General features: G+C 37.1%; 1 protein-coding gene across 6 annotated transcripts in view; it reads left to right on the plus strand.

Annotated features, from left to right (window-relative positions):
- ckn (CRK like proto-oncogene, adaptor protein) overlaps window positions 1–17637 on the plus strand; it is a 337471-nt gene extending 319834 nt beyond the window's left edge. For 5 of the 6 annotated variants that reach the window (XM_034974669.2, XM_069502539.1, XM_034974666.2 and 2 more), the window contains 9 exons: window positions 5219–5413; window positions 5996–6192; window positions 7506–7685; window positions 8423–8635; window positions 9351–9458; window positions 10100–10240; window positions 11377–11502; window positions 12496–13077; window positions 13742–17637. In XM_034974669.2, the coding sequence (XP_034830560.1) occupies window positions 5219–5413; window positions 5996–6192; window positions 7506–7685; window positions 8423–8635; window positions 9351–9458; window positions 10100–10240; window positions 11377–11502; window positions 12496–13077; window positions 13742–14056 (2057 nt within the window). In that variant the 3' untranslated portion in view covers window positions 14057–17637. The remainder of the gene's footprint in view (window positions 1–5218; window positions 5414–5995; window positions 6193–7505; window positions 7686–8422; window positions 8636–9350; window positions 9459–10099; window positions 10241–11376; window positions 11503–12495; window positions 13078–13741) is intronic. The other variant, XM_034974667.2, reaches the window with a different exon arrangement.
- The last annotated feature ends 1470 nt before the right edge of the window (window positions 17638–19107 follow it).

Genomic DNA, 19107 nt, shown 5'->3' on the forward strand with positions numbered 1-19107 from the left:
GTCCGCGTGGATTTAGATTTTTCAGAATCCCGCGGGAACTCCTTGATTTTCCGAGATAAAAAGTAGCCTATGCTGCTGAAACGACCTTGTTCACAAATTCAAAGTCGCTCAGCGAACTATGGAGAGGGCTAGGTTAGGAGTTTCCCTTAGGGATAAGATCCGAAATGAGGAGAGCCGCAGGAGAACCAAGGTCACTGACATAGCCCAAACTATTAGCAAGCTGAAGTGCCAGTGGGCAGGTCATGCCTGTCGTAGAGGCGATGGCCATTTGAGCCGGAAAGTCCTTGAGTGGAGACCGCATTTAAGCAAGCGTAGTGTGGGACGCCCTCCAACACGATGGACCGACGATATAAAGAGGCTGGTGGGAAGTGGCTAGATGAGGAATACTGAGGACTGGGTGTGGTGGCGCTCTTTAGGGAAGGGCTATGTTCAACAGTGGACGTCAACAGGCTGACAATGGTAGGTATAACTGCGAAAAGGTAGAGGTGCGTGCCCGGGATCGAGTCTCCGACCGCCTGAATAGCAGGCAAACGTCTAAACTACTGTTCTATCACGGCTCTGACTAAATTGACCTACTTCGAAGTTTGATAATCCTGTCCTTCATGGAATTCGGTCTCAGTAGTCAATTCGACCGCGTTGTGAACAGCGGATTAGCAAGTTCGTACTAATCGTATTGGGCGTACCTCAGGATTAGCGGGAAGCCGCATCGCTCCGATTGACTGATCTGATGGAGTCCCGCTAATTGGGAACGACTTGTACAACTTCCGTGATGGTTTTTGGATAATTAATTCTTCAGCTCAGTGGAATTTATCCAGCGTTGGAAGTTATATTGACGTAATGTTGGGTATTTTTCAAGCTTTATTACCTACCTCTTTACGCTAAATAATTTGGAAACTTGTTGTCCTAAGGCTGTGCCCCATTAGGCGAACAGTGGTATCACTAAGGGGTGTCACTCGGTCCCCGATGAATTATAATTTACTAGCATATTCCCGCGACTTCGTCCGCGTGGACTACACAAATTTCAATCCCTATTTTGCCCCCTTAGGGGTTGTATTTTCAATGTCTACGTTATAAGGTGACTAAGCGTGAATCAAACTGAGATGGACTGACGGACGCTTCCGTCAGCCGCGTCTTACAATTTTTTTCTACTTGGTCCATAAGAACCTATGTAGGTAATAGTGTTTATTCCGACCGAATTTCGACCAAGGCGGCCAATAAACGGAGACATAGCCAACTATGGTTATGCAGGAGATTTAGTGCACAGGTTTGAACCTACGCAGGCACACGCTCTATACCTACCATAATCCCATGGGAACTCTTTGATTTTCCTGGATTAACAGTACACTACGTCACTATCCAGGTCTTTAACTAATTATTTCCAAGCACAGAGTACATTAGCAAAAAACACATCGATCGCGTTGCTCCGTTGCGGCGTGATTGGACAAACCAACAAACCATCAAACAAACACACTTTCGCATTTATAATTATGAAGTAAGTAGTGAGTTAATTGAAACATTCGACCTGTTTGTCTAAAAACGTCTGATTGAGATAATAACATGCAATCTTGAGGTCACTAATACACGGTCTCGCCTGACTCGTGTCGTGATAAGCGTACAGATCTGTTACTTGATTGTTCTGATCAATCTAATTTGATTCCCTCTCGTATATTAATCTGCCGCTGTACTTTCATTTTTTATATACCTATTCGATGATCAGTACCCTTATTATAAATGCGAAACTGTGTTTGTTTGTTAGTTTGTCCTTTAATCACGTCGCAACGGTGCAACGGATTGACGTGATTATTTGCATGGGAATTGACAAAGACCTGGAGAGTGATATACTTTTTATCCCGGAAAAACACGGAGTTCCCACGGGATTTTAAAAAAACCTAATTCCACGCGGACGAAGTCGCGGGCATCAGCTAATCGGTAATATTTTCATAGAAATGATCTAAATCACTACCCATACCTATTATTATAAATGCAAGTGTGTTCATTTGTTGGTTTTTCTTTCAATCACGTCGCAACTCGCACCGGGGCGACGGACCGACGTAATTTTTGCATGGTTATAGTTTAAAGGTTTGGAGAGTGACATAAGCTACTTTTTATCCCGAAAAAATCAAAGAGTGAATCACTCATAATACGTGGCAGGAAACACGGAAGTTTCATACCTTCGTGTCAACGTTGAGCAAAGTTTTATTTCAAAGTAAACTTCAAAATAGACTATTTGGACTACGGACTACGAAATATTTTTGTTGAAATGGCTTTCAGTCGATTATTGCAGATTATGCCCTTTATTGAAAAGATTATACATATAAATTATGACATATTATAGGATGTACGAACCCCTAATGACGCTACATCGTGTGGTCTTTAGAGATAAAATAAAGTAGACGGTAATGTTTGTAAGATTACGAGCTCTGAACGTATCCCAGCATCCTGCGACACCTTCCTTCTAAAGATAACCAGGTTTATGAAATAGGGCTATGAGAAAATATAGAGAACTTGCCTCTGTGTTTTTATAGTAGTCATCATCATCATCATCATGATCAACCCATCGCCGGTTCACTACAGAGCACAGGTCTCCTCTCAGAGTGAGAAGGGTTTTGGCCATAGACTACCACGCTGGTCATGTGCGGATTGGTAGACTTCACACACCTTTGAGACCATTATGAAAAACTCTCAGGTATGCAGGTTTCCTCACGATGTTTTACTTTACCGTTAAAGCGACTGATATTAAATTACTTAAAACGCACATAACTACGAAAAGTTAGAGGTGCATACCCGGGATTGAACCCCTGACTTCCAATTAGAAGGCGAACGTTCTAACCACTAGGCTATCACAGCTTTTATAGTAGTATCAAGTTCAAATATGTAGGTTATGCTAGTTACTGGCTATACTACTAGGTACTAGATAGGTATGTACTAGGTAGGTACTATTTCAAAGGTTTAGGTATTATTTCAAGATAACACAGTCAGATAACAGTCCTAAACAGAGAGATACTTTGGGTACCTGTGTAAATCATATCTATAACAGTCTATCTTCTACTGGAAGTTAATTCCTGACAAAACAAAGAAAGTAATAGAAGTTGCCTAACTATCAGTAAGGAGATATAAGTCTCGCAAATTACTATTGCGCTGGAACTATGTACCTACGAAATAAAAATATACCATCAGCTTGAAACTTCAGTCTAGTGCTGACGTCACTAAAATGGCGACCACGCGCATTATCAATTTGCGGGACATATATCAATAATAATATAGGTATAATTATATAATAACCTTTCTTCCTACTTTCAGTACGGTTAATGGTGGTACCTACTTTAGAACAATCCTAATAAACAAACCTTGAATTTTTATGAATTAAAATCTATCCCAATGAACAAACAAATTCGAATATCGCGTGCCTTCATAATTACCAAATTTTATATCGTAATGGCTGCCTTAATATGCAAACGGTTTGCGTGCAAGTAATTGAAGACATAATTTCTCTTTATTAAGAGCCGCGGCCGGATTCGGATGTGGCGAAATGTCCGCGATATTGGAGAAGTAATAAATAATACTGAACGTTGATAGCATAACGGAACCTTTAAAATGTTTATTGCAAACAGACACTTTATTGGAACTCCAAATTGAAAGTTGAAAGAGGCATATCTTGAATTAACACTGGAGGATGAACATTGAACAACTTTTTGTTTGTTACGTTCAGCTTAAAGTTCTTCATGCACCGAAAAACTCTTCATAAACTGTTGAAAATTGTACCGAATTTCGTGTACAAAAAACTCTTCTCTCCTTTAACATTCTACGCAAAACAATCTCGCAAAAAGTTTTAATATCTTTCAACGTCCTCGTCTCGCTAAAACATTCGCAATTACGCCGGTTTCCAAAAGTTTCACACTCCCAGACTGCTATCAAAGTCGGAAGTTTTTGTCGATTAATGTTTGCATCTCGATTATTTTAATGGCGATTTTTTCTCGGTCATTAGTGCGCGTTATCGATTCGCTGCGAACAATTAGCTGTCCGGTCAGATCCGGTCGTCCGATCTCCGCCAGAGGCCGATCATGATTGATGATGTTTTTAGGTTATTACCTACTAAACTCTCCCAAAACTCCCCTTTCGCTTATCGCAGTGGGTGGAACAGGGATGAATGTTACTCATTTCGTTAATGCGGTTGACGTCCCGCACAAAGCAGATAACGGCGTTTGAAGCCACGATGACGCAAACGCGATTTACTTTGGCTTCATCTAAGGGTTCCATTAGGGATAATAATGGAATTATAAGAATAAGTAGGCGTGAACCGTGAACGATTTTCCATCGACGTTAAACGAACGAAAATAGATTCTTATTACATTTATAAAGGAAAAAATGGCGAGGCTCTAAAAGAAATTCATTTCAGGAAACCGTTACACAATGATGTTTTAAAAATAACTGGGCTTGCTTTTGAAGGAATATCGATAGCATAATAAGCATCTAATTAAGTAAGAGCCTGTTTTTGGGTACAAGCTATTTCTTTTTATGGCTATATTATGATCTTTCGCGTCTGCTTTCTTCAATATTTTCTTGGAGCATTTGGGCATCTGGCCAGTGGTTTACAAAATTTATCGTTTTATCTTTTATGCGATTATGGGATTGGGGAAAATATATTTAAACATATCAGCATTTTTCTGTTTATTTTCTTTTGGTCAATCGTCCTCACTCGCTATGACGACACGAGAGTGACTGAACTTCTAAAAATAGATGAGGGAAACCACACAATTTGTACTGTTTGTCACCCTTGACCTTTTTCTCGTGTCGTTAGTACCTAAGTGTGCATCTTCATGTTTTTCATTCTCTTGAAAATGGAGTAGGTAAAAAGTATCGATGATATGTATATTAGGTGTAACATATAATAACAAAAGTACATAATAATCCAATTTCTATATGCACACGACAATTTTAATTTTATAAGTAGGTTCTGTACATCCCAACTTCCACATTTATAATATTTGTTACAATAAAATTTCAAAAATTGACAGACAAATAGAGGATTCAAATAATATGAAAATAATTACCAACATGGTTAAACATACTTCAATATAATAAATAGAATAAGAATTATATGGTATCTCCACTTCTTTGGGAGCCAGTGGTCAAAGTCATGTGTCAAATCTTTTTTCTGCAAATAAAGATATTTATTTATTTATTTATTTATCTAATATAAGTTTTCTTTCAATTCCAGTGGGCGGTATGTCCCGCGGTGGCGGCGCCGGGAAGACGGCGACTGCCAAGCGCGTGCCCCCACCAGCAGTTCCTGGAGATGCGTTCGGCACACCACAGCACCGACACTCCGGCTCCAGCTTCGGCTCGCAAGGATATGCCTCCTGTGAAGAGCAGGCGTATCCTCAACCACCGGACACCCCTTCGCATACTAGAGGTAAGTTTATATGGCTCTCCAAGTTAAGAGAAGTGTTAACATATTCTGAAAATCCCAAGATCCCAAGACATCTTTCAAAAGTTCTTGTAAATATTTTGCCAAGCGCATGTCCATGGGAATATGGGCAGTTTCTGGAGCTGACACTTAGATCCAAAACTTCTTTTGGAAGCAGGAGCATAAAAAAGCCTTAGGTAAAGATTCTGGTTCATGGTTCCTGGTTCCTGGATGGAATATGAATTGGCTTTTTAAACGGACTCAGCTTAATATAATACGCTAGTTCAGATGCTACTATTTTATAAGACACTTCTCTAACAACTCATATTTTAAGCAGTATTCTCAATGTATTATACGTTTTAGACTATGCATAAAATATGTTTAATCGCTTGCCCCGAAATATTCAACTGTCCTTTTAAAAAAAGAGTAACTGATGAGGGTCACCTTTCCATATTATCTAGAATTTGTTCTCCTCATTCCTTCGCTCTTGGCAGAGTGGTCGTGATTATAAGTTCTCTTTCACTGCGGCTCCTGCCATCGTTGCAAGCTATTGACTAACCCAAGTAATTTTGAATTTCATTTCCCCAGATGATCATTCTGACTACGGCAGCACAGTGTCTGGGGTGTCAGGAGTGTCAGGAGCCAGTGGGAGTCTGGGCAAGAGTCCGGCTGGTGGTGGAACGTTCACCTTCCCTCCGCCCACACAGCCGCTGACACATAAGGCGGCTGTGTACTACCACCATCAACTAGCACTGAGTGATGACCAGGGGATTGACATGACCCAGGTGAGAATACTATTTTTATTTATTGGCCAGAATAGGTAGCATTTGGAAGAAAAAGAGGAGAGGGTGACCAAAGAAAAGGTGCATGGATTGCGTGAAAGAGAATATTATGTGTAAAAGGGGTGGATGACAGAAGTGAGTAGAATAAGACACCTAGCGTGGGATAAGGTCAGGAAGAAGAAGAGAAAAAGAAGAAGCTAATAGAAGGATCGTTTACCTCACCGATTTCTACCCAGACGTTGATACAATATAAAGCATCCACGTACAATCATCAGCTAACAATGAATGACGAAACTACTACAGCAATAAAAATTGCATCGTGCGTCGATTTTCTTCTTTGACACATTAATTATTGTCGCAAACACGACACACAATGATAATAATTTTCTTGGTGTGGACTGTGGGCGTGACTTCGAAATGTACCTAGTCGGCGACAGGTTGAGACAGCAATCGGGGTATGAGGCGGGGGGACGCCGCGCACACCCGCACGTCACCCGCGCTCGTCCGCACCGGGGCTGTGTGGGTGTGTGGGGCGTTCCCTCCCTGATTGCTATCTCGACCTGTCACGCACTATACTTCTTTAACCTTCGTCCATGCTGTTAAGTGAGAGGTGGAATATACAAAGACTTGTTTATAATTGAATATGCATTTTGCATGAAAGGGCTTGAAGTAAATGTCAAAATGTGCAAAATAAAACAATAAGAAGAGAAAATACTTATCACACACCAAACAAGAAATACAAGAACAAACCTGGCTCCTTGATATAATTGAAAAAATAAATAGTGCCGATTGGAATGTCCGAACCTTTTGCTTGTTTGACATTACAAGAAATCTGATTACAGTTATTACGCAATTGAAATTCAAGAAAGGTATATAAATAGTTGATGCAATTATTGAGTAGACTATGTCATCGATATATCTAGTATCAATGTCAATCAAAGCCTCACAGCAATAACTGGGTTACTGAATATTAATACGCGGAAACACATTTCATCTTCATTTCTTACCGCGACTATATTATACTACATTTATTTCGCGACTTCGTCTTAATAGTCTTAGCACACGTGGTTATTATAGATGAAAGAATTTCCGGAATCGGTTTATTAGTTTCGGAGATTGCCCCTACATCCAAACTCATACATTTTACTCCTTTATATTAGTGTAGATCAGATATGCATGGCTAGGTTTTAACCCTTTTGTGATCCTGGTTTTTGACACTTCAACAGCTGTGTGCAAACCTAACCAAGTTACCAAAGAATAGGTACATCTTATATTTTACAAGTAAATTAAATAGAGACCCTTATTCATAATTCCAGAGTCCAGGCCGCGATAGTCCAGGATCATCTTCAGGATCAGCCGGCTCAGGCTCCCGTCATTCCTCGGCATCTCTCGACAGTGGCAGAGCGTCGGGTCGAATGCCACACCACCACCACTCAGCTTGCCATTGTGGGGATACCGTAGATAGAGTGCGGGCGATGATAGCTCAAGGGTTACCGGTAAGTTAACTATCTTCATAATTTGACTCGAGCAGAAATCAGACTTATTGGGTCAATCGGCTTAAAAGCTCATCATTCCTCAGCGTCTCTCGACAGTGCTATAGCGTCTGGTTGAAGGCCACACCACCAGCACTCAGCTTGCCATTGTGGGGATACTGACAGCGTGCGGGCGATGATAGCTCAAGGATTACCGGTAAGTTCTTCATAATTTGACTCAAGCAGAAATCAGCCTTATCGGGTCAATAATTGGGTTGAGGGCTCATCATTCCTCATCGTCTCTCGACAGTGCCATAGCGTCTGGTTGAAGGCCACACCACCACCACTCAGCTTGCCATTGTGAACAGAGTGCGGGCGATGATAGCTCAAGGGTTACTTCATTATTTGTCTCTAGCAGAAAACAAACTTGTCGGAACAATCAGCTCGAGGACTCATCATTCGTCAGGGTCTTTTGACAAAGGCAGAGCATCTAGTTGGAGGCCATATCACCATCACTCAGTTAGCCATTATTAGAACACTGTTGATAGTGTCCGAGCTAAACTCACTTGTCTAGAAGGTGAAAGGAACTAGGTAAAAACGAGACTGATTATACTCTCGCTATGACATGGATCAGGAAACGTCTTGACTTGGAAATCTGCTACCACAAGAGTTTTAATGCTACAACCATCCCTTGTACTATATTACTTAATTCTTTGATTCTTTACTATAAAATTTCTCATATCCAAAAATTTATTTCACAGGACCCAGACATAATACACGCATGGTTAGCCGACTTACAAATGGAGGAGTACGCAAGGCTGTTCATAGAAGCGGGCTACGATCTACCAACTGTCACAAGGATGACGCCGGAGGACCTCACAGCTGTCGGCATCAAGAAACCTAACCATCGGAAGAGGTTAAAAGCTGAGCTCGCCAACCTGAATGTGCCGGATAACTTGCCTGATTATATCCCGGTTAGTTTGAATTGATTTATGCCTCGTGTATTTAAAAAAACTACTCTATAGATGTTAATTTACAAGCTTGCATAAAGAGACAGAGAACGCACGACAGACGAAAACGTTTGAGTTCGGAAACCAGCCCAGAGGGAAGAAAGATAGAGACAGACTGTACCTGAGTAATCCAACAATTCGTGAAGCTCTTGATAGGTTTGCAAACATTGTAAATACTTATTGAATTCTCAATCCATTCCTTAAACAGTGCGACTAGGCTCTCTTGGCACTTGAATGTTGACAGGGGGGCGCTGTTGGAGAACAAAGGCAAAGAAATTTTATGTACTACTTCGTGTATAAGGATTAGTACCTCCTATGTCGATGTACAAAGGCTTTAGAATATTCAAACAAGAACAAAGGGGGCACTTGACGGCAACGTTAGTTCCGATTTTCGCCACGCGCCAAGATAGCCTTGTCGAACTGTAGTGCATTTTTTATATAATTTTCTTTTTCTTGTCTGCTCTGAGTTCTGGCGCCATATTTAGAATTTATTACGGGCGATTTTCAATAAAGTAGAGTAACTGCTCTGGGTTCTAAACATTGTTTTTATCAGTTTTCACATCGTTGTTACTGTTGTTCTAACTATTGGAACTTGGAACCTCTTAGAATATTATCAAGTTCACGGCTTTTATTATACAAAAGAAGCAGATATTGATGCCATATGTATCGTATTCCCCAGGGATCTCTAGAAGAATGGCTGCGCTTGCTGCGGCTGGAGGAGTACGGCCCCGCGCTGGTCGCGCAAGGCTACCGCACCGTGCATGACGTCACGCAACTCGCGTGGGAGGTAATTGTCTATTGTTATTGTTTTCTATTCCCTTGACAATGTTGCTACTATTTTAAACTAGCTGATGCCAGCGACTTGGTCCGCGTGGATGTAGGGTTTTAAAAATTCCGTTGGAGTTTTTGATTTTACGGGATGAAAAGTGGCCCAAACAGGGCAAACCAACAAACGAACACACTTTTACATTTATATGTGACATGATGCAAAAGTATGTCTATCCTTCAATCATATTTCATCAGAGCAACGGGTAGACGTAGTTCTTTAAATGGATACCTATAGCTAAAGACGTGGGGAGTAACGCTATTTTTATCCCGTAAAATAAAAGAGTACCCACTCGATTTTAAACACCTCGGTTGCCCTTTTCAAAAATTGAAAAACACAGATGCTTTATAAAAAGATAGGTAACTCAAGGTAACTACTTACCTATACCACAGAATAATATATAATAGTACTACGTACCTAAAGAGTTTTAGTAGTTTTTGGTTGAGGAAGTTTCCAGTACAGGTTCCACAAAATTTTCATAGATGTCTCTGAATACATATCTTCGCATACCTACACAGAGTTCGTTTGTTTTCATTTGTCACTAAAGGGGAACAATGTGATGTAGCATTTGAATATTTATTCTTGTTTTGTTTTTATTTCAGGATTTAGAAGATATGGGCATTGTTCGTCTAGGTCATCAGAAGAAAATCCTCCTCGCAATCAAAAGAGTGAAAGACATTAGAGCAGGGAAGCGCAGCATCAGTACCCAAGGGTCACTCGACTTCACACGAATACCCGGACAGGTGCGCCATAGACAACTCGCTTTATTTTATTTATTGTGTTGTAGTGATGTTTAGTCATAGATTCCTATAGATGACTTATATTGTGAGGGTGAACCAAAAAAACTGTTTTGTAGTACTTACATAGTATTTATTCCAAATTTAAATTTAAAAAATGATTAATGTACCAATCTGTTGAGTATTTATGGGTATTCTTTCATAATAATCTTCAACTTATCCTACCATAGAGAAAATAGTTTTCTAATCTATGCGAATTTTCCTTTGTAAATGACATCACTTGAACACAATTTGATTTGATTTTATTTTTGATTTATCTTTAACTTTTTTATTTTATCATTCATATTTCCATTTCATTTACCATCATCTTTTTTAATCGTCTATTTAGTTTCGACTCAGTACCTACTTACTAATGCAAATTACGTCTGTTTCTTTATTTAACTTATTTTAACAATATAATCTTTATTGATTAATGAAATTATAATATTCTAACACTTCAAAAGTAATATTAACAACGCTTAAAATAACAATGCGTTTTAGTAATCTAATATTGTTTTTTTAGACTATTATTTAAGGCCGATTAGGGCTTTAGATGTTGTCTCTACCTACCTATAGCTCCATGTATCCGGCACAAATTTCTTTGCAAGATCAAGTCTAGGATACGTAACGGGAAAAATTATAATAAAATTGGTTTACACTTTCGTTTCATACATCTTTCGACCAAATCACTGTTTTTCTTCAAGTCTTTTTGATTGTGGTCAAACGTGTGTCTACAAAATTTAAAGTTTTCCCCATACGTTCAAATTTCAATTTTCATTTACGCTTAGACGTTTAGAAGTCTCTTTTCCATCGCCATCACTGTCGCTACTCGAAACACCTTTGCGACTTTGTTAAAAAAGAAAAAATATTATTCCGTAAAAATGTGCGGTGTTTTTTGTAGTAAATAATTTATTATCTGTGGTTGGCGTCACAGATGAGAAGTTATTTACCACAGACAATATGAAAAAATTAAATAAGTACAGTCGCAGAGCTGTCCCCACACGTCGACCGCCGCATCCACCTCATACCACAGCCCGAAGCAGCATGTGAATGTTTTGTTTTCTTTTCTTTTTCCAAACACAAACCGCACTTGGACATAAAAGGATTTATATTCGAGGGAGCATTACCAGCCCTGGGAGAGACACGCGAGGAGTTACCATAAACCCCCCGATCTAAAGTTTGACGCCATTCCGACGCCCCTATGTGGCACAGACTTGGTCCCTATCCAGGTATGACACTTTGGCAGATGTCACTTGACATTCCACGGCACCCGGCTTTTATGTGCACCAATCTTTATAAACGCGTGTTTCGATTGTGTTACCTTATGTGTGCCCTTATGTTTTTTTCTTATTGCCTTTACGTAGGTGTTTTGGAGCTATCTTTTAGAATGCACGGTAGATTAAAGTAACGACTAATTTTAAGCATGATATTGGGGCCAATTCTCTTGTACACAACCTCTAAACTAAACTAAATTTATAGGTCTAAATCTAGTGCTATCCTTTTCCGCAAGCAACATTATGAAAGGGATAGCAATAGATTTAGTGCCATTTAAGCTTAGTTTAGAGATTGTGTATAACGGAATTTGCCACAATGTTTATTAAAAACGTAACTAATTATATAACTACCTACTTATATTGTAAATAGGTATGCGAATATAATTTTTAAATAATAAAATTAATAAGTAATATTTCAATTCTTCTTGTAATTATAATATTATAAGTATTATATTAGCATGTAAAAACACTAAAATGAAGTTTTAAGCTATGATTGATGATTGTAATTTTTGTATTTTGATAAGTAGGTATAATTGAAGCTGTAAATATAATATACTTACTTATCTCATTTTTTCAAAGCAACATCTATTCGTCGACGATATTGCAAAACGTTCTACGTAGTTACCTGTTTTCAAATTTTTATTAAAAGATATTTTTATTAAAAAATAATATATAATATTTTTATTAAAGATATTAAAAAATATTTTTCTCAATATTTCTATAGTTTATAGGTGCTTAAGTGCTGAACAATTCAGGCAGGGAATGCCAATTTACTTAGGTACTTACTAGTTATTCCTAAATTTAATTTTCAGATTTTCATTGTTATGAACATCCCTATATCCGCCATAGAATATATCCAAGCCCCCCCAAATATGCGAAAGAACGTTTTGCAAGAAAATCGGCGTAGCAAGCCCTCGATAAAAACATAACCATTTTCAAAATTTGCAGATACGTCATCCACGCGGCAAATCGCTAGAAAGCTTAGAAGACCCAGCAGAAAGAACATCCCACACGACATTTTCCCCAGAAGCGGGGTTCTACTACGGGGGGCAATGGCGACGCTCGTACGACGATGGGGACATTACACCAACTAATGACAGCTCGTACGAAGGCGGGGGAACTTTACCACGTCCTAGGGGGCTCGTCAGACCCCGACCGGTAGCTAAAATCCAAGCTACACCCGCATATAGGGACAAATCACCCGATTATACTTATGACGAAATCGCGTACTCCGCAAGATTACAACGTGTGGCGTACGGAGCGAGTCCACACGTTGCGAGAAAACCTCCGCCAGAACCTCCTAAGCGACAAAGCTCTCAGTACACCCCGTTCACAAGATTCGGTCAGACGACGGTGGAAATTCACCCGGAGAAGAGTCTTCCACTGAGTTTACCGGCGTATCCCAGTTCGGATTCTCTGAGCGTGTCTTTGGATAGCACGGGGTTGCTCCCTCCGCCTCCCGCGCCGTCTTCCCCGCCGAGGAGGTATGAAGATGACAAGATGAGGACCGGCTCCGATGCTAGTTTTAAGGTAATTAAACCTTTCTAGTTTTGTACTGGTTTTTCTCGGTAAAAATTTGGAGAGAGCTTATTCAAATGCTAACAGGCGTCTCCTGGCATTTGTTAAAAAAGTTTGTGGGAGGAGTCAAGCCGTGCTGAGCCTGATGGTGTTTGATGGTAATGATAAACAATGGCACCGATTCCGTTGTCTTTCTCCCTAAACAAGTATCTGTATCCTTTTCTTTGTAACAATGCTAAAAAGGGACAGAACATGAACTTTACATTTAAAGACTCAAAATTTTAGTGCACGCTACAATATTAAACAGTAGTTTCGCGACTGTGCGCTAAAATCACGGGTTTTACCATCTAAAAATTAAATCTAAAACTGTCAAACTGCGTCTGTCCTTTTCATATTACATTAATAAGAAGTGCATGCGAATACTCTAAAATTAGGTTGTGCTCAGAATCAGTACCATTGATGTGATTATTAAAGGGTCTGGCAGTAGTAGGTAACCAATTGGGCCGTATCGTACCTACTGGATCTTCTAGTAGTATTTCATCTTTTAGGTCTATTTCGTTATTTAGCTAAGATTTCCTACCTTGTCATTCTGATTTAAAAAATAATTCTTAAACTAAGTTCAATTTTTTTAACTTTAGGACGAGATATTATTTAAATTTTGTTTCTTTTTTTACAGTCAAGTTCCAGTACAGAATCAGACAGCATTCCATTCGCAAATGAAAATGCGGGTACAATAAAACAAAACCGCGGTCAAATCGCGGGCCGACCGCACACCGTCGACTATGGTCGATCAGGCATCGGTCTCTCCAGCCTTCCACCGCGGAACCCTGACATCAAGTCCAATCATCCCCTCCCTGAACATAAGGATGAAAACAAGAGCACGGAACCCGTAGATGTTCTCAACGACATAGGGAACATGTTAGCCAACCTAACAGACGAATTGGACGCCATGTTGGAAGAAGAGAAACGTCAAGGCCTGACAAATTCCTAAAACCGTTAATAACTTTTATTTAAAATACTGTGTACTCGAATACAAAATTAATTTTAATAAAAGCGTATAATTATTAAATTCCAAAGATTATTCTCGATCGGTATATATTACAATCACTATTCCGTATTCGATCTGTGTAATACCTATAGAATTCCAAGCGGGAACTGGTAAATTCTATTTGAAAAAGGTGTAACTTAGTAACTATACGTCCGTGATGTAAAGGTGATGTCAGACGGTTCATTCGACAGCAATAATTCTGTAAAAATTATGATTATTTATTCGACGCCAAAGCATTCTCATTAAATGCTGCGCTACTTAGACTAAGTACATGTCTAGACAGAATCCTCCAACAAGAATTTATTATTTGATGTTTTGACTTTTGATTCCATTTTTTTTTTATTAGGTACACAATTGTAACATACAAAATTGTACAACATTTATGTACTTACCATATTGCCATTTTCGAGTCTTCATTTTTAATAAGATTAACGGAATTTTAGGATATGTAGTGATTTATAGTAGGGCTAATTTAATAGATCACATTTGACATAATAATGTCAGTCTTAAATAAATAATTTTTCACACGACTCGCTCTAGAATGCCTTATTACAGAGCTGTTAGCTACTCTAAAACCCCTCGTTACGCTTGGGATTTATCCCGGCGCCGATGACGTAAGACATTACATTACCCCTATAATCTACTATTGTGTGCTCACCGCGCTCACCGTCACAAGGTTACGTTGTTGAATTTTGATGAAGTGTCAAATGTGACCTATTAAATTCGCCCTACTTTAATCACAATCCTAAATTTCAATTAAATTTATCTTGTTAGAAATGAAGACTCCTAAGACGTGGTAAGTATGTTATCTATTGTCATGTAAAATTAACCCATTTTCAGAACACAAGAATAAAGCTATTTACAATGCATATTAATATGGATCATGTACTTATCAAGTAGGTAGATACTTATGTAATTACATTTTCTGTTTGTGGATCTTTCAGTTTTGATCGACCAATAATAAAATAAAGTTGAAATAATGATAAAACAAGCTTTATCACGGGTTTACTATCGTAGGGACATGGATTTTGTATCCCATTTTGCGGTATTTTTACCGACTGCGCGCGCGCTTTCACTGCCTGCATCCGTCGCATTGCTCTCTTATTTCTACCGTATATATCGATTATACAATAAATACTATTTTCAACATTGATAACCATTACACAATTTTCTATAACGCCACATTGGGGACTGACAGAGGAGCATATTATAAAAACATAATGTGCATGTGCATGAAGCATGAAGTATGCCAAGATTGTATTGCTATTTAATTTGCACTTAAATGATGATACTATATGATACATACCTATATACTTTGATGTAGGTACGTCTATCAAATCTGTCAGTCCTCTAGGCTTAGACAATTTTAGCATTTTATACTGATCAGTAGGTATATTGACGTTTATAGGTTATAATTATTATTTGTTTCCCTGTTTCTTACATTTTTGTTGTTATTTTATTATTTAAAATAAGTAGTTTTTATTTACTTTCATTTTCATATCCGTTGGGAATGATTAAAAATTAGGTATAGTCTGATCCAAAAACAGATGAAAATGGCTATTTTTGTAAATAACGTTTTACTTAAAATTACCTATGTCATAGAATGAATATATCCAGTAGCTAGTTTTCCATGTACAATAAAATTGTAGAGTACTTGAATACTTGTGTAGAATAGACTAGTTAGAATTTATACAAAATGATAGCTCTAGAAATAATGTGACAATTTAGGGATTACAAGGAATGTATTATAGCCCTTCATGTAAATAGACAAAGAGCAAGTGATAAGAAGATTTACGTTATTCAAACAATATCTGAAAACTTAGTTTTGCAATCATACAGTGAAAAATTAAATAAAAAGTAGTCAACTAATTTAAAATATCCAGGAAAAGAATCTTTAGGGTGCGTTTCCACTGAAGTAGAGTGGAGCGAAGTCATGATCAATAGACCGATCATATTATTATTATTAATGACGTCACTTTATCACGCCATCTTTCAATAATCTTATTGGTCGAAAAGTGAAAACACACGTGTCCGCTCCGCTCTTCTTTATTGAAAATGCACCCTTAAATAGGCTTTTTAAAGCACTTGATCAATTTATATATAAATATGTTCCATTATAGTGAGATGAAAGTTTAAAGCCTTTAAATGAATATAGGTACCTACTTAATAAGTAGGTAACTATTTTGCACGTTACTTTTTAATATTGATGTCGTAAATCTTTGGGTCACAAGCTACTAATTTGTCTACACATACCTACCTAGTTATAAATCTCATACACTTTACAAACTTTCGATTGTGTTATGTAGGTATGTATGAAATTCCATGCTAAATTATTACCGTTATTCGTCAAAGTCTATGAATAGCAATTTATATGCTAGTCCTGACCAATGCTAGACTTTTCAAGGGAAGCGCTATTTTAAATTTTGCATACTCGCTTAAACTACCTGTGCAAATATATAGGTACCTAATATATAAAAAAGTTGGGCTTTCGTTGGCACTAAATACAAAAATTATAAAAAATAATCCAGAACGCACTCTGCTCATAAATTTTGTACTAGACCTCGCAGGAACGCTGGCGGATCGGATAAACGCTTCTGATGTTCGGATGTTCGCAATGTGAGTGAGAAAGAATTTTTTTGACAATTTCTGATAATATGCGCCCGTAATGTACAAAACATTGTAAATTGTAATGTCGTTACAGGTAAAACATTTCCTTACAAACATCTATATTCTATATCCTCTAATAATATATTTTCCAACTTTTTTTAATAAGTATATTTTAATATGATTAAAATATAAAAATAAACGTAACTAGATCATCTCTAGATTTTTTTGTTTTTATACGTTTATTCATTTTAAAGTGATAAACATGCAGTGGCCATATTATTAAACTAGTACATAACGAACCATACACAAGTAAAGATACTATAGATACCATCAAGAGGTTAAAAATCAATACCTAACAATTATTGAGATAAAAATATTTTAAAATTCGTTACGAAAATTGATTATTATCAAAATAGTTCACACAATTCAATATTTTTTACATTAACTGATAGCTAACATGACACATAAATACAATAAATAACTCTAGTATCTAATGTAGTAGGTATATTATCAAATATTTTTAGCTTTGTACTGTAAATAAATTTAGGTAGAGATCAGTGTTTATATACAGTCTCCTTTGATACCTAACAAACAAGTCTTATTTAGAACTTTTGTATACTTGTTAAAATAAACCGTCACTTTATGTTACTTTTATTTTTATTTTCTTGTAATAGGGTCGCTAGAATAGGACGGTGCTAGAGATAAAATTGTAAAGCAAACCATTTTTACATAATTATTATTTTTGGTTCTAAATATATAAATAATAACTTTGTTCTATGAACTAGTCAAAATTTTCTTTTCAGTGGCGGTTATTTATGATTAATGTAAAGTAATGTATCGACTATTACTGAAAGCAGCTTATAATTATCTTATTTTATAGTTCAGTTCTTATTTGAATAAATATTTGTAATATTTAATGTGTTCTTTTATTTACACCACGCGTACAATATCGAAGTAGATCTAGGGATTATGAAACAAAATAATTAAAAATATACGTATTTGTTACTTTTATAACATCACTATTCAGTTGGTTTGATCCCTAGATTTATTTATTACTTTATCTACATGAAATTTAATTGTCATACTTGCCTACAGCGAAAAAATATCACGTGATGTCATTAAAATTATTCTGTAAATAATTATAATTCTCACTCGTCCGGAAAGAATCTCTATGCCTTTTGAAATCTACGTATAGTATATATATATAGTATACATATAAGTGGTAATTTTTTTCGCTAGCGACGAAGTACGAGTTGAAATTCGAACGTAACGAACTGTGGTCTACTTACGTTTTCTTTCAATTAAAAATACCACTATAAATAATAATAATGAAATATTATTATTTACTAAGTATAAAGTCCCGCAAATTGCTAATGCGCGTGGCGCATTTTAGTGACGTCAGCACTAGACTGAAGTTTCGAGCTGATGGTACATTTTTGTTTCGGCTGACGTTAAAATGACGTCATTTCGATGTTAATGACAGATGATTCCAGCGCAATAGCAATTTGCGGGACTTTATAACTATAAGTGACCCATGGGAACTTTTTTATTGTTATTAAATTAATACTTTATTTTTATTTAATTGCCAGCTTTATTGAGTAAACAATATAAAGAAGTTCGTTGAATTATGAATGAATGAAAGTGTTTTTTTTGTTCTAAGAATTTTAAATTTGAATTCTGAACGCAACCAAAAAAAATTTATTCATATATAGAATCTTCTTGAATTGAAACCTCCTTTACTGCCTGACTTGTGCCCTATTAATATAGAAACTTCTTTTTGAAACTTCCACGGACTACGGTACTGGCGTCTCTTGTATCAAGCATCTAGCGTTTTCCTTGCTGTAGTGAGAAAAAAATATCTGTGTTTTGCACGGCTGCAAATTAATTTGCACTTGAGCCTCTGAATTCCTCGCTTCGCTCAGGATTCTATTTTTAAACCTCTCGCGAATCCTATGCTGGCTCAAATTCAATACAAATTTTCGCGACAAAATAACAACTTTGCAGCCTTGAATAACAATTAATAACTATTATTGGTACCTACTTTTAAATATTATTAAGTACTTACTTAAGTATCAGTTAAAAATCTGGTTTATTGCAACCTCCTTTAATCAGAAAACGGAAAGATTGATGCATACAAATTTTATTATACCTAAAGTATACCTACAAATTTCAATCAAAATAGTTAAAAAATACATAGGTACCTAAAGTAAATACATATCAAATTCGTTCATTCCTAGGGTTCATGACCTAATTTTTTAAAATTTGGCGCCATTTTTCACTCGGCCTTTTAATACACAGATTCTACCTTTGGGCAAATACAAAAGGAAATCTAAACCGATAAGATTGAAAATTTAAATAAAACAATGAAATTCAGAAAAAACCAAAAT

Source organism: Maniola hyperantus, chromosome 13 (genome assembly GCF_902806685.2).
Source record: "Maniola hyperantus chromosome 13, iAphHyp1.2, whole genome shotgun sequence".
NCBI classification, from domain to species: Eukaryota; Metazoa; Arthropoda; class Insecta; order Lepidoptera; family Nymphalidae; genus Maniola; species Maniola hyperantus.